The 14,177-nt window shown below is 49.5% G+C and overlaps 1 protein-coding gene across 16 annotated transcripts in view; it reads right to left on the bottom strand.

Annotated features, from left to right (window-relative positions):
* The window catches only part of LOC100867106 (daughterless), a 77,112-nt gene that overhangs the window by 13,033 nt on the left and 49,902 nt on the right, over positions 1–14,177 (bottom strand). The window contains exon 1 of one of the 16 annotated variants that reach the window (XM_086909045.1): positions 6,051–6,854. The exons of the other annotated variants lie outside the window; for them this stretch is intronic. Within the exon in view, the coding sequence (XP_086765171.1) occupies positions 6,051–6,284 (234 nt within the window). The 5' untranslated portion in view covers positions 6,285–6,854. Of the gene's footprint in view, positions 1–6,050; positions 6,855–14,177 lie in introns of those variants that run through there. 16 annotated transcript variants of the gene reach the window in all.

Below are 14,177 nucleotides of genomic sequence, written 5' to 3' on the forward strand. Positions count from 1 at the left end.
CGTACAAATACGAACACCCACCTAGGGTGGGGGGGCATGGAGAGAGAGAGAGAGAGAGAGAGAAAAGACCGCCGCTAATCGCGCGATAAACGCTCTCGGCCTCTGGACCTATTAATTTAAATGAATTGCTTTGACATCGGTGGCTTCCTCGTGCATAGGCGCGTTGCATCCGACATTCGCAACTTTGTTTTCCAACCCCCAACCCTGCGTCCAACCGGAATTTATGATTATTGAAAAAAAGAAGGGAAAAAAAGAAAAAAAAAAAAAAAAAAAAAAAAAATCTCTCCCGGAGAGATCGAGGATCCGAGGCGACGATAGAAAAGGGCATCGAAATCGAGAGATCGTAGCGAAAGAGAAGACACCGCGTGGCCAATAATTCACGTTTTATTTCCGAGGACGATGGTGGTGGTGGTGGATACGCAATAATAAAAATGTCCGGGAAGCCTTCGGATCAGAAATCTTAATATGTCCACGGTGGCGCACAGAGTCAGCGATTTCCACCAGCCAATATAAATGTCCTACATTGATTTAGTTCTCTTGTCCTCGCCGGCCCGTTGCGGAGAAGGGGGGGAGGGAAACGGATGGAAACGTCTCCGTCAGGGAAATTATCTCGGCCAAACGTGGTTGACGAAGAACCGGTCGGGTGTTACGCGTCTTCGGGAAAATTGACCACGTGATGCCCGGTCTCACGTTCCCGCAACGGCCGTTTCGTCGCCTCGATAAATAATAATTTCCATCCATTCGTTCGTCTATCTATCTATCTATCGTTGCGTCATCGAGAATTTAAAAGGATCCGGGCCGCGGCAATTTCGCGACTTGAACCGGTCGTCGAGTGAATAAATTTCGAAACGACGGTTGGATAGATCGAATCGAACATGGGGCTTCTCCTTACACGGTCACACGTGGGCGGAAATGAGTTTAAAAGCGGGAAGAAGAAGAAGAAGAAGACGACGACGACGAGTCGTAACGGCGTAACGGGTCTGATAGTCGATTACACCCTTATTAATCGTCGCCACGTAGCTTCCTACGTGGAGAAGGGTCCCCGAAACCAGGTGTCCCCTTCCTCGTGAGAATTATTCCTCTAACGCATTTTCTTTCTTTCTTTCTTTCTTTCTTTTTTTTTTCTTTTCACGCACCCGCTCTAACTACCTGCATGCCACCTGACCGCCACGATAAAACCATTCCCCCGATCGACCCGTGCCAATCAATCTCGCCTTTACCCTCCCTCTCCCGATTTTCAAACCGTTGGAAAGTTGAAAAGTTTCCTTGTCCTCTCCTCGAATTATCGCCTTTCGTTTAATTGCGATCGACGATAACCGCGATAACGTTATCTGTTTATCGGTTTAATTAAATCTTCCGGAACGGAAAACACCTGGATTCCCCTCCCCTCGTCTCGCGTTTCGTCCATTTTCTCTTGATGATCGCGATTAATTGGGACAACGCAACGGTGTTCCCCGACTCCAAATCCCACCGATTACTAAATGGCCATCACGGATAAAAAACGGATGATTTCGTCGTGGCCAATATGCAATCCCCTCTGCGACGACGAAACCGTGTCGCAAATCGCCGACTTTTATTCGTCGTCATTCATGAAAAAAGGAACGAGGAAGGAAAATCCTCCGCCTCCATTTTCGCGGATAAAGATGTTCTCGTCTCGGGAAGAAGAGAGAGAATAAAAATTTTACGCGATAAAAAGAATGTGGGAAGGATGGTAATTCTCGTATTTTCCTTTTCGGAATTTACGTTTTCCTCGACTCGTGTAGAACAAGGTCCCGATGGGTTCCCATGGCTGAGGGAACGGCCGGCCATAAAGGAAATACCCGTAGATGGAATAGGCATGTTCCGACACAGGACGACTTCCGGTTCTGCCATTTCGAACATCCGCGACCGATAGAAATTGAGACAACCTGTCTCTCTCTCTCTCTCTCTCTTTTCTTCTTCGTCAACCACGCCATTCCATCCGTCAATTTTTCTTCTTCTTCTTCTTCTTCTTCTTTTACATTTTAATTTCGAAGGGAGAATTAAGGGGCACGAGATGACGATGGAAAGAAAGGAGGAAAGGAGGGGGATGGCGACCGAGCATATCGAACTTTACACTCGTCGAAACGAAAGCTATTCGGTATCTGGCGCGCGTTCCGCGGCTCTGATTTCGCAGAATCGCTTTTATCGTATCGTAGAAAGAGGCTAATACAGTGGTGGTGGTGGTGGTGGTGGTGGTGAGAAGCGACGGGGGAAGGGGGTCAGGTTTTGCAAAACACGCGATACAATGCCATCTAATATTTGAGATTTCATTAGTGGACGTTATTCTATCCGACATCCGATAGGTTGTTGTGCTGACGCTTGAAAGAAAAACTTTACAAATCGCTCTTGTTCTACGTCTTACGATTATATCGAGTGTCTCTCCGCCACAAGAAGAAGAAGAAGAAGAAGAAGAACACTTTTCTCGCCAGAAGAAAAAGATTCGGGAAACGAAAGAATTCCACGAACGAAATCGTTCGTTCCTTCTCCCCTGGACGGATGACTGATGGACCTCGATCGTTTCAAAGTGAATCTCCCCGAGTTTGTAGCTCCTTAAACAAAGGAGCCTCGACAAAGATACGCGCGGTAAACACGAGAGAATAGAAAGAGAGAGAAAGACAGAGATAGGAAAAATCGATCGCGAAATCTTCGGTGGATGAAGGAGGATGGCGAAAACGGGATCCTTCCCCGTTTTAATTGGCACCCACTAATTGGTAATTATCAGGCGTACCCACTCGTGGAAACGGGTGACGTAAGAGGCTTAAGGCCGTTTACACGGGATGGCAGGATCCGGTACCAATACAAGCGGGGCCGGCCGGTCGTAAGGCGTAGAAACGTCGGTTTACAACGTTCCAACACACAGCGCAGGTGTGCATATGTAATTCCGAATGGGTGCTCGGCCAGCAACGAGGCACGTGAAAAGAGGGCTAGAGACGATCCATCGCGTCTACATTATTTATTAGGCGTATCGTCGTCGTCGTCGCGTATATAGTTAGAGGCAAGACAAACGGCTGCATAATCAACAATTAGCCGGTTGATACGGGCTACGTGGATCGGTTTTTAACTCGAGGGCTCGATTAATATATATATATACACCTCCTCGCCCTCTGAGGAACGAAGAAAAAATCGTTTCGAAGCATGGTTGCAAATTTTCCAATCTTCGTTCGTGCACCGATTCCAATTCGGATTACATCTTCGTTCGTTTTCGTTACGAACGACCGAGTTGCAGCCGCTGCTTTACCTCGAGCCCAAGTTACACAAGTTACGCTGGTATCTATCCCTCGCGCGCTACACCTTGGAATATCACTTAGAACAGGTAGATTAGAACGCTTAAACCTAGGTTATACAGTGCCCTCGAGGAGTTACGGTTACGTACGAGCACGCAGATTGTACCAGGGATCGTAGATCTTGGTATAATACAGGTGGTGGCCACGCCGCGTCTATTCGGTGGGAGAAATTGAACCGGACGAAGGAATCGTCATCGAACGAGATCCCGCCGAATCTAGGTTACAACTAGAGCTTTCAACTCGCTAGGCTAGGCTGGCGAACCGAGTTTTCGTTCGGATGCTAAATCAGTGCTTTGGCTTGGCACGAAAATACTGTTCGCCGCGCCCGAATCAATTTCGCGCTAAATCTCTCGATGAGAGGTTAAACTGTCCCCGCCAATGATGATAAGGAAAGAAAAATGTGTATACAAAGTATCGTGGTATCGATCGACTCACTCGATCAGAATGCGATTCGAGCCCATGTAAAGTCACAGTCTCCCTCCTCCTCGAAAGGATGGACGGAACGAAGCGAATACCCTTCTCCTCCTCGTCGTTGTCCGATCGGTAGAATCGAGCAAACGCGAGCGTTTCTCGAAAAGGTCGACTCATTCCTCGAGAATGTGATTCAAGTCCGCATAAAAGACGACGGGCCGCGCAGAATTACAAGAGGCGTGCAGTTCCGCTCGCGTTCACGTATATATATATATATATACACGCGATTCGCGTCGAAGAGGAAAAACTTTTCCTCTCTCGTCGTCGAACGCGCGGAATACCCAACGATCGCTTTTATCGCCGAGGAAAAGGCCGAGGACCCGCCCTCCCCTTTCTCTCCGCCAACTTTTTCCACGAAAATAAAGCGATTCCCTTCGCCAGACATCCTCTCGCCTCGTGGATCCTCCACCTCCCCCCCTCCCCCCCTGTTTAACTTTTCCTCCACCGCGAAAATTTATTCTCGGCCCGCAAGAAAAAGGGAGGGGAGGAGGGGGGAGGGGGAGAGAGAGAGAGAGAGAGGAAATCATCTCGTTGTTTCGTTCTTTCGAGGTGAGGAATATGCAATCTTCGCGACGGTGTCAGGATCGTCGATCGGCAAAAAAAAAAAAAAAAAAAAAAAGAAAGAAAAGAAAGATCATTTTCGAGGAAACGCGAGAGTCAACATTTTCAAACGACGCGCCTTTTTCCCCGTGGAAGAACGTTTCGTAATTGCAAATTGTCGCGGTACAACGGCGAAGCGAATTACAAGTTTGTTCCCGATCCCGTTCAAGGCCTCTCCTCGATGGAGGGGGGGGGGGGAAAGGAAAAGAGAGAAGAAATACGCAAATACTCTTCGAGATTCGTTTGACCGCTTATTGAAAGCTGTCTGGCCAGAAAGGCTCAGGGTTAGTTTTCCCTTGGGCCGTGAAAAATTCATGGGCGGGGGATAACGAACGAGTGGCGGCACCGATCCACCTTTTTTTCCTCTAAAAAAAGGTGGCGATCGTTTCAGTTCGCGCGAGAAAAAGCCGGTTGATATTTCCAGCTAACAAGAGTCAAGGAGTTCATAATCGAGAGATGCCGATACCGATTAGAGCGACACGCGAAATAGAAAGGCGCGCACAGAGACTCCGTCGTCGCGTGGGACGCGCACCACACCCGGAATATCTCCTTCCACCTCCTCTCATAATTAACACGCGCCTAGCAATTATCATCGTCGTCGCCAATCGCGCCAATTTCTTTCCTTTTTTTTTTAAAAGGCGTCGATCGGCACCACCCTTTGCCACCCTCCCTCCCTCCAACGAATCGCAAGAAGAAGAAGAACTGAAGTAAATGGCAAACGAAGGAGCTATCTTTGGACTTATAAATCTGATTCGAGGGCATTCGAGGGGAGTCGTGCGTGCGAACGGTGTAGACGCACGCTTCCAACACGCTTCAACTAATTAATTAATACAATTGTCCCCCAGCGAGTTCAATTTTCCCATTCCTGCTCGAGCACTACACTACTATACGCTCTTACTTATTTATTTATTTATCCCGGCGAGGAGAGAGATACACCTGTCTTACGACACACCTACCTACGAAACACGCCTACCCCTTTACATCGGATTAATCTCACTCCCATTTTTGCTCGATCCCTCTTTTCGAAAAATTCCTCGTCTCAATTTCGATTCTTCGAAAAGGGTGGAAAAGAGAGGAGAGAAGGGGAGAAGATTCTTGAAATTCCAACGAGCGATTTTTTCGCGGACGGGCGATAGCCGGCGTCCCCCTCGCTCGCGCGTTTCGTATTCAAGTGTGACTACCGCCTAATACGTGCCGCCACGGCACATACTAATTAGCTGGCCGAGCGAAACGCGTCGTGAATACGACTCCGCGTGGACGGAGACAAACGTTAGATACGAGCGGCGGCGGCGGGTCGAGGCTAAACCTTCCTCCTCTCTCCCCTGCCGCTTCCTGCCGCGAAATCCGCTTCGAAATTCTTTTCGAGCGTCCTCCTTCGTTCCACTCGAGGAGGCTACGTGTCGACCAGACTCGAGAGGGGGGGAGGAAAAGAAAATTCCAATATCTGGAAACTTTTGGAACGAAGGAAGAACCTTCTGAGCAAGTGCACGAACGAGGTACGAGGTAAAAGTGGTCACGTAGCCTAAACCTGTCCTAGTGTGGGACCAATCGGTCGAGCCTCTCCTCTCGAGCCTGTCGAATCAATCGATTCGCGAGAAAAACGGAAGAATCGTCGTCGAAGATCGAAATGTAGTTGAATGAAAACGAGCTACACCGCTTTTCAAAAGCGTTTACCCCGCTCTCCTGTCCATATTGGTTCCAATAGCCGGGGGACGAGGTCGGTTGCAACGCGGGCCCGCCGGCCAACTCCAAGTCGTCGGGGGTCGAGGAGGGTCGAAATCGATTCCTGTTCAACGAAAGATCGTAGACGGCGGATCCATCGTCGCTTCTTCTCGATTCGCCGATTTCGCAGCGACGTAGCTCCGAGGGGCTATCGATCCAAAAGTCGATCGAATTCCGTTCCCCCATCCTCTTGTTTTCGAGCAACGACGACTCTTGTCTCGTTCGACCGGGTTTAAGGCGGCAGCAGATCTATTTACGCTTCACGCGTCCCCTCTCCACTTGTCTTCGACGATGCATCGTCGTAACTCGGTATCTTCTTCGATCGAGTCGATCAAGATCGTTCGATCGCTCCCCTCCTTGAAACCACGAATTCGAGGCTAGCATCGTTGCCCTCGGACGACCGTCCTCCGACGCGGCTCCCCCGATCGGCGAATCGATGATTCCATTCGATTTGAACGCGTTCCAACTCCTCCTCTTCTCGAGCCAAAACGGGTGTCAAGGTATCGGAGGAAAGGAAATGGCGAGACAAATTCGTAGGATGAGAGAGATTCGATTTAATTTATTCGGGGTGGGATGAAGAAGGTATCCTCTCCTCGCCAACAATTGAGAACAACAATGAACAAGGGAGGAAAGTTTCTTCGATCGTCTCCTCGTTAGAAAAACGAGCGGGAGTAGAGAGATCGTCGACTATTTTCCAACGATGCACACTTACGCACTTCGCACTATACAACAGCTTCGTACATTTTTACCGATTTCTTCTACCGAATTTACAATCATCCTTCCTTCTTATTTCTCACAAAACACGCGCGTTCTCGATTATATTGGAACGGACGACGATTCCGTTTTCACCTGGGATTATATAGAGAGCGTGGCACGAGCGCAACGATCGAGATAGCTGCACGACAACGATCGAAGCGAGAGGAGGATTAGAAGGTAAGAAGCGACGGCTAGGCTGGCTGGCTGACTGGTTGGTCAACCAGTGGAGAGACGACGACTGGTTTTGTTACCTCGGCTCGTACGTAAGCTCGTACGCGGAGCCTGGGTCCAGACTGGGTACCCCCTCTCTCTCTCTCTCTCCGCCGCGATGGCGGACACCGCGCTTGTGTGCACGTAGACCGTACGACGCTTCCACTCTACTCGAAACGCAGCGTTTCTTCTCGAACTTCGTCCATTCCAACGATAATTCGATAACAGCAATTCTTCGTTATCTCTTCTCCTCGACGAGAATTCTTCCGTTGAGGAAAAAAAATCGTACCATCCACGCGCGATAGTAGAATTAGATAGATCGAGGCAACGTCTTTTCTTTTCACTCTTCTTGCTCGTCTTTCGATATCGAGCCGATTTCCTGGAACGATCGAGGGAGGAGAGAGAGAGAGAGAGAGAGAGAGGTGGATTCTTCCTTCCTTCCTGAAGAAAGGGAGAGGACCCCGCAAGCAGAGAGATTTATTCCTGCTCGCGTTTGGCCATCGTCAAAAACAGAAGTGTATATTGATTCATGGGGGCGGGCGTTGTTTACCGCGAGAAGATATCTTGCTCTTCTCCCGCTCGCTCTCCCCCGCCGGGACACATCAATCGGCCGATATCTTAATCTCTCTCTCTCTCTCTTCATCTCTTTGTATTTCACCAGTTTTGATTCCCGTTCTTTTTCCCTTTCTTTTCTACCACAGAGGTCAAGTACCTCGTCGCCTCCTCCTCCTCCTCCTCCTCCTCCTCCTCTGGAGGAGAACCTCGAAAGAGAAGAATTGGAAGAAGATGAGCGACGTATTCCTCTCCTGTTACCTTCGACGAGGAATTAAGCCAGGCCAAGGCGGCTCCTCTCCTCTCCTCTCTCGGTTAAACATCGTAGGAGCGCGAGTGTACAGTGATCGCCGTTCGGGTTCGTCAGTTGGAAAGTTCTTCTCGCGTGCATCGGTGCATCCTCTCGGCGCGGCGCGGAGCTACAGAAATAGTTCATCGAGCGGAGGGGAGGCAGAGGGGGAGAGTGGAAAGAGGGGAAGGAGAGAAAATACGAGGCGGGAGTTACGAGTTACGGCGGAAAACGGTGGATTATGTGTGTTTAACCCCCCCCACTTCCGAAAGGCCCGGAGTTATGTTTGAGCACGAAAAGTAAACTTCGACTTGGTGGCGACGTGAGGCGCTTTGTGAGGATTAGGAAGGAGGCCGCGCCACCGGTGAATCGCCTCTTTTGTCCCGACTTCCGCGCGGATCGATCCCAATTTCTTCGACACCGATCCTCCTCCTTGTTTTATTATCTCGCCACTTTCTTCAAGAAACGTAGTAACGATGGAGGACCTTTTTTTTTTCTCTTTTCATCGCTTTTGCTTCTGAGAGAGAGAGAGAAATTCTCGAGAAGTTTCGAAAAATATTTAAAGAATAAATTCGATCGACGAGCGAATTTCTTTATCGTCGCCATCTTCTTTTTCCTCCCCTCTTCTCTTTCGATCGAAAGATTGAACGTTGTTGGTCCAAGATTGCGGCGGAAAAAGTGGTGGCAACCCCCGGCGGCGGGGGAGGAGGTCATGGCTTCCGGGGGAGGTGAACTCGAGGAAAAACAGGCCTGGCCTGTACGTGCAACAGGTAGAAAAGCGAATGCACTGCAGGCCGGTGTGCAAGTCCAAGCAGCTCGTCAAATATCGGTGAAACGAAGAAGGAAGGTGAAGAACGGGAAATATATCGATCCATCTGTCTCGATCTCAAAATCGCCTTATCCATCCATCCCTCGTTCTTCGAAACAAAAACTCGTTTTATAATTCAATAATTTGATCGATGATTCGTTCATCGATCGAGAAGTGTTTTTACGTAACGGATTTATTTCGCGGTGGAATGAAAAAAACGACACGATCGGTATGCGCGTAGTTGTTTAATCGAGCAGCCAACGCGCTCGCTCCAGAATCGCGCTCGCGGTTGCTCAACGAAAACTAGTGCCAGGGAGGTGTCTGATCGTAACACACCTTCACCTAGATACCCGTCCATGTTTGAGCGCGACACAACGTAAACCCTTTCCAATCGTTTATTACGCGCCGCGTTGGCACGAGCCAACACCGATTAACTTACTTCGAATCATCACCGCCTATCGAATTTCTTTCTTTCTTTCCTTCCCTCCTTCCTTTATTTTAATTTCCTTATTCTCTCTCTCTCTCTCTCCCTCTCCCCCCCCTCTCTCTCTCTCTCTCTCCCTCTCTCTCTCTCTCCTTTCTCGAAAAAGAGGTGAAAAAAAGAGGCTCCAAGAGAAATCTCTAACAGGTTTGATTCGTTCGAGCGAAATATATGGTACCAAGAACGAAACGAGGAAACGATAGAACGATGGAGGAAGGAGAAGAAGAAGAAGGAGGAGGAGGAGGAGGAGGAGGAGGAGAAGGGCGTGTTCGTGGCCGAGACTTTTCTAAACCGGTAGTGTACCGGTTTTAAAGGACTCGAGATAGGAGTAGAGGAGGAAGAAGAAGGAGAAACGACGCGAGGAACGTGTATCGTGCGCAGGTATCGAGATATTCGCATTAGCCGAGGGGGGAGCGACAAGGACGGAGAGGCTCGGCAAATAGACGATAGAGAAAGAAAGAGTCGGAGCGGGACGAGAGAGGAGAGGTGGACTAGGTTTAGCCACCGAAGAGTAAACTGGCCAGACTGCCTGCCGCCGTCGACAACGTAACACGCCGTTTCTTCGGCCAGCGACAACTTTTGGGAGAGGGGAGACGCAACGGAGGAAGAAAGAGAGAGAGACAGAGAGACGCAATAACATCGAGGAGATTGTTTCGTGCTCCTTCGTCGAATATATATATTTATATTTCATTAGCCGTTTACCTTTCTTCGATCTCGAACGCCATTCGAGAGACGAACTTTCTGTCTTACGAATCTTGGCAAGTTTAGCCTCCGACCGAACAACAACGGATCGATTAACGGGACATTCTTGTTTCGTTACGCCGATGAAAGAATTAATCGGTTAAGAGAGTCGTGCGAGCACAGTTGGCCCAGACTGCCTGTCGCCTCTCGGTTATACGTGCCAATAAAGCCAGCCAGAGGAATGCGCTACCTAAAACGATCGCCCACCACCACCACCACCACCACCACCACCACCTTTTCTGACCTTATTCGACCAAATTAGAAATCTGTTGGCTCTCCTCGATGCAGAAAGAAAAACGCCTCGGTTCCGCCTTCGTGAACGCGTTCGCGTTTCATCGATATCTTTCGATAACCACCCATTTTCCACCAAATTCCACCTCGAAACGAGGGAAACGATGGTATAACGATGGATACGGAATCAACGAGCAAGATCTCGACAGTGAGAATTTACAGCCAAGGAGTTAAGAATAATAGAAACAATTCCCAAACTATTTCTCATCCGAGTCTGCCACACTCTGCTCTCTCTCGTCGGAAATCACCCACGCGCGACAGGGGAGGGGGAGGTTGGTCATCGATCGGATTTTTGGCCCGGACTGTCCACTCGAGGCGGGCCTCGAACGGCGAAAAAATAGCAACCGTGACGATCGGTTCAACGATCCCGATTTCCTCCGTGGGAGGGGAGAGGATAGTAAAAACGAAGAAGCCTGAAAAATGATCGGAGGAGATTCGTTCCAAGATGGCGATAAAGCGAGCTAAAGCGCGTTGATCAGAGCGCGTTGATGGAGCTGTCCCTTCTCTGCCAGCGTCTTTCGTACCGTTAACCGATCGCGAAAGCTTCGTGAATTTTGAGCGATTTACGAACGACATGATCGATTCGAATCGAGAGATCGAACCGCGTCCCGTTTCTCTTCCACGTAGCTTTATAAATAAAAGTCCGAATTACGACTCTCTTTCTCTTTCTCGATGCCTGAACGAGAGAGAGACGGTATTCTAATTTCTACGACGAGATTTACAGATCGTTTCGCACGAGGCGCGGTCAAAGATTAATGATCCGGGCAGGGTAAACACATAAAATAGCTGAATATTACGCAGCAGCTGAATAAAGAAACGGCATAAACGGCGAATGACAAACATTTCCGCGGGGAACGTGGAAAATATCGGGGCGACAGGGCGCGCGAGGTAGGCGCGGTGCTAGAAAGTCGAATGAATTAAGCACGCCTGTTTATGATTGTTAGCGGCTGCCCACGTGCTTTCCGCTCGCCACGGCTTTCGCCTCGCCTCTCTATCTCTCTCTATCTCTCCTTCCTTCGCGTCCTCTCGCCATCCTTTCCCTCCTCCGCCATTTATCCGCCCCGCTCCTCCTCCCTCCCCGCTCAATTTCAATCGAACCGATTTTTCCATCCATCCATCCATCCATTCTTTCCTTCTTTCTTTCTTTCTGCTCGAACAAAGGAAGAACGAGGAAAGAGAGAGAGAGAGAGAGAGAGCTCGACGACAATTACGACGGAAACAAAGAGGCTACCAACTCGCGCTCGATCACTTACCTGAAACAAAACCTTTGCAATTTTAATTAGAAACCGCGCGTAGATAGAGTAGAGCGGGAAGAAGAGGGAGGCAAGGTAATCGGTTACGCGGCTACGTTCGTTCTCAAGGCGAGCGGAAGCGAACGAGGCGGTGGAACAATTTTCGCGGAACTCGTCGATCGAGAAAGAAACGATAATCGTCGTAATCGTCGGTACAATCGTCGTCGATTCCTTCTGCAACCAAGGACGAGCAATTAACGCGCTCGACCGAGTCATCGAAAGTTAACTCGAAAACCGACCGACTGTTCCCTTTCCCTTTCCAGGACAGATGGACGGGCACGATTCCCAAAGTGGCGTTCCGCGTATCTATCGATCTCTCTCTCTCTCTCTCTCCACTTCCTCCCGGAGAATTAGGACGCCGCTAATTAGCAGAGAGGAGAGAAAATGCCCTTTCCTTCATCCCTCTCCTCTTTTAGCGAGCTACTCGATCCTTCGAAAGCCACGTTCCTTCCTTTCTTCCTTCCTTCCTTCCTTTCGAACGCTTCCGCGATTCTCTGGCCGGAAGTCTCCCTCCTCCCCCCCTCCCCCACGCGCACAGTTCGAGAATAGGAGAAAGAATAGAGGAAAGGAGGGCGATAACGAAGAGAACGTCGATTCAACGACACACACTCGTAAAGCCGGACATTTAACGATGGCGATTTAACTGTCGCAGCGTGGCGCGCGTACAATGTGCTCCCTCTCCCTCTCCCTCTCTCTCTCTCTCTCTCTGCGTGCAGGCTCGACCTGTACAATAATAATTATGGCTGTGACTACGACGATTGTTTATGGAGGCGGCAGTTAAATTACCGCCGGTTGACGTTACACACACCGGGTCGGGCATTTCGGTCGGTGGCATTGCGTTTCCCTCGCGTTGTAATTGTTATTTAACAGTGGTTTGTTACACCATCATCGTCGTCGTCGTCGTCGTCGTCGTCGTGGTCCTGGTCCTCGTCGAGAACGATAAATTTCCCGGCCGAATCAAGATTAACCATTGGAGTGGATTGACCGCGTTTTCAAACCTCGTTTTAATCGAGCCTACTTCGCCGATTTTTCAAATCCTTCATCTAAATCCGTCGATCGATCGACCGAGACGACTCTCTTTCCTACGCCGAGAGGGAAGAGGCGAGCGCCACTTTTCCACTCGCCGGAAATTCGACTCGACTCGATTCGTCGTCGGCGAATAGGCTTTCCGCGAATTTTCGGTTATACGACGCTGTATATATATGTATATATATATATAATGCTGACGGATTACGTCACCTCGCGACACGTGATCCCCCCCCGCGCCAAGCGATCCCCGCGTGGGAATCGAGATAGCGAGTGTTGTCGGGAACGAATCGAGTCGAAAATAACGAACGCCTCTGCGATTATTAATTGCACGTGGGGAGGGAGGGAAAGGGCGAGGCAAATATTTCTTTGCAAAACTCTCTCTCTCTCTCTCTCTCTCTCTCACTCTGTGTGTGTCTTTTCGTTCGCGACGATCAAGTGTGCCCCCCGCTCCTCGATCGAAATGAAACTGGAACACGAAAAAGGAAGGGTGGAAGAAGGCAGAGTCGGTTCGATCGATCGATCGACGGTTATAAAATAATCGGAATTTTTTGCGCCAAGGTGCTTTCTCTCCTTCTCTCTCCTCCCTCCCCCGCGACCGACACGCGACATGCAAACAATCCTTGACAGCCGTGTCACTTGACACCGCGTCAAGTGTTTAATGAGAACGCACGGTCATCAGCCAACTATCTCTCCCGTCCCGTCTATCGGGTTACGAGTTGAGTCACGAGTTTGTAATCCGAAATAAATCGGTGGGGCGAAAATTCTGGGAACGCGTTGCGAGAGAAAAAAGGCGAGAAAACAGGGGAAAACGATCGAATCGGATCTCCCGTTTCGGTCGCTGGTGAAAACCTCTTCTTTCGTTTCGGGGAAGACGAGGATGGACAAATTTCTCTCTCTCTCTCTCTCTCTCTGTTCAAATTCGAATACGCGGCGGAAAAAGGCGAGTGAAAAGGGGTGAGTTTCCGTTAAGTGGAGGAGGAGGAAGAGAAGGATAACGCGATTGGCCACGAGCTTCCGTGTAATTGGGAACAATTCATAAATTTATCGCGACAGACAACACGACAACAGTCAGGGGAGTCCCCCTCCCTCCTTTTCTCGCTCACCCTTCGCTCGCAGCGGCGACCCTCGTCCCACGGAGGGAGGGAGGGAGGGAGAGAAACTCGTCGACTCGAGTGGCTCGAGGGGGAAGAGGAGGAGCTTCCTGTACCGTAACGTTACAGACGCGCGCGCGTTAAAAATTTAATAACTCGCCTCGGCAAAGTAAGCACCACAGCTCTCTAACCACCGTCAAGGGGATCCCTCTAAATCCAAAAGTAAGTATGTATACCACCGTCTTCCTAATCGGTGGTGGTGGTGGTGGTGGCTTTCAATTTTCATTCCCCGCCCTCTCTCGCTTCTCTTTCCCTTTCCCTCCCTTTCTCCGTTTAATAACGAACGGAGCCATAAACGGAAACGTAAACGACAAACAATCGTGTTTCCTTCCATTCGCGCGAGCAGATTAACGGGCGAGTTGAACGAAACTATTTCGATACGCGTGAAAAAAGAAGAATCGAAAACCGATTTATCGTTGATAAATTTTTTCTAGGAAAAAAAAAGAAAAAGAACGGAGACTCCCTCCTCCTCTCGAGTA

This window comes from Apis florea, unplaced genomic scaffold, assembly GCF_048593485.1.
Source record: "Apis florea isolate Af1SG1 unplaced genomic scaffold, ASM4859348v1 contig_3081_pilon, whole genome shotgun sequence".
Classification (NCBI taxonomy): domain Eukaryota; kingdom Metazoa; phylum Arthropoda; class Insecta; order Hymenoptera; family Apidae; genus Apis; species Apis florea.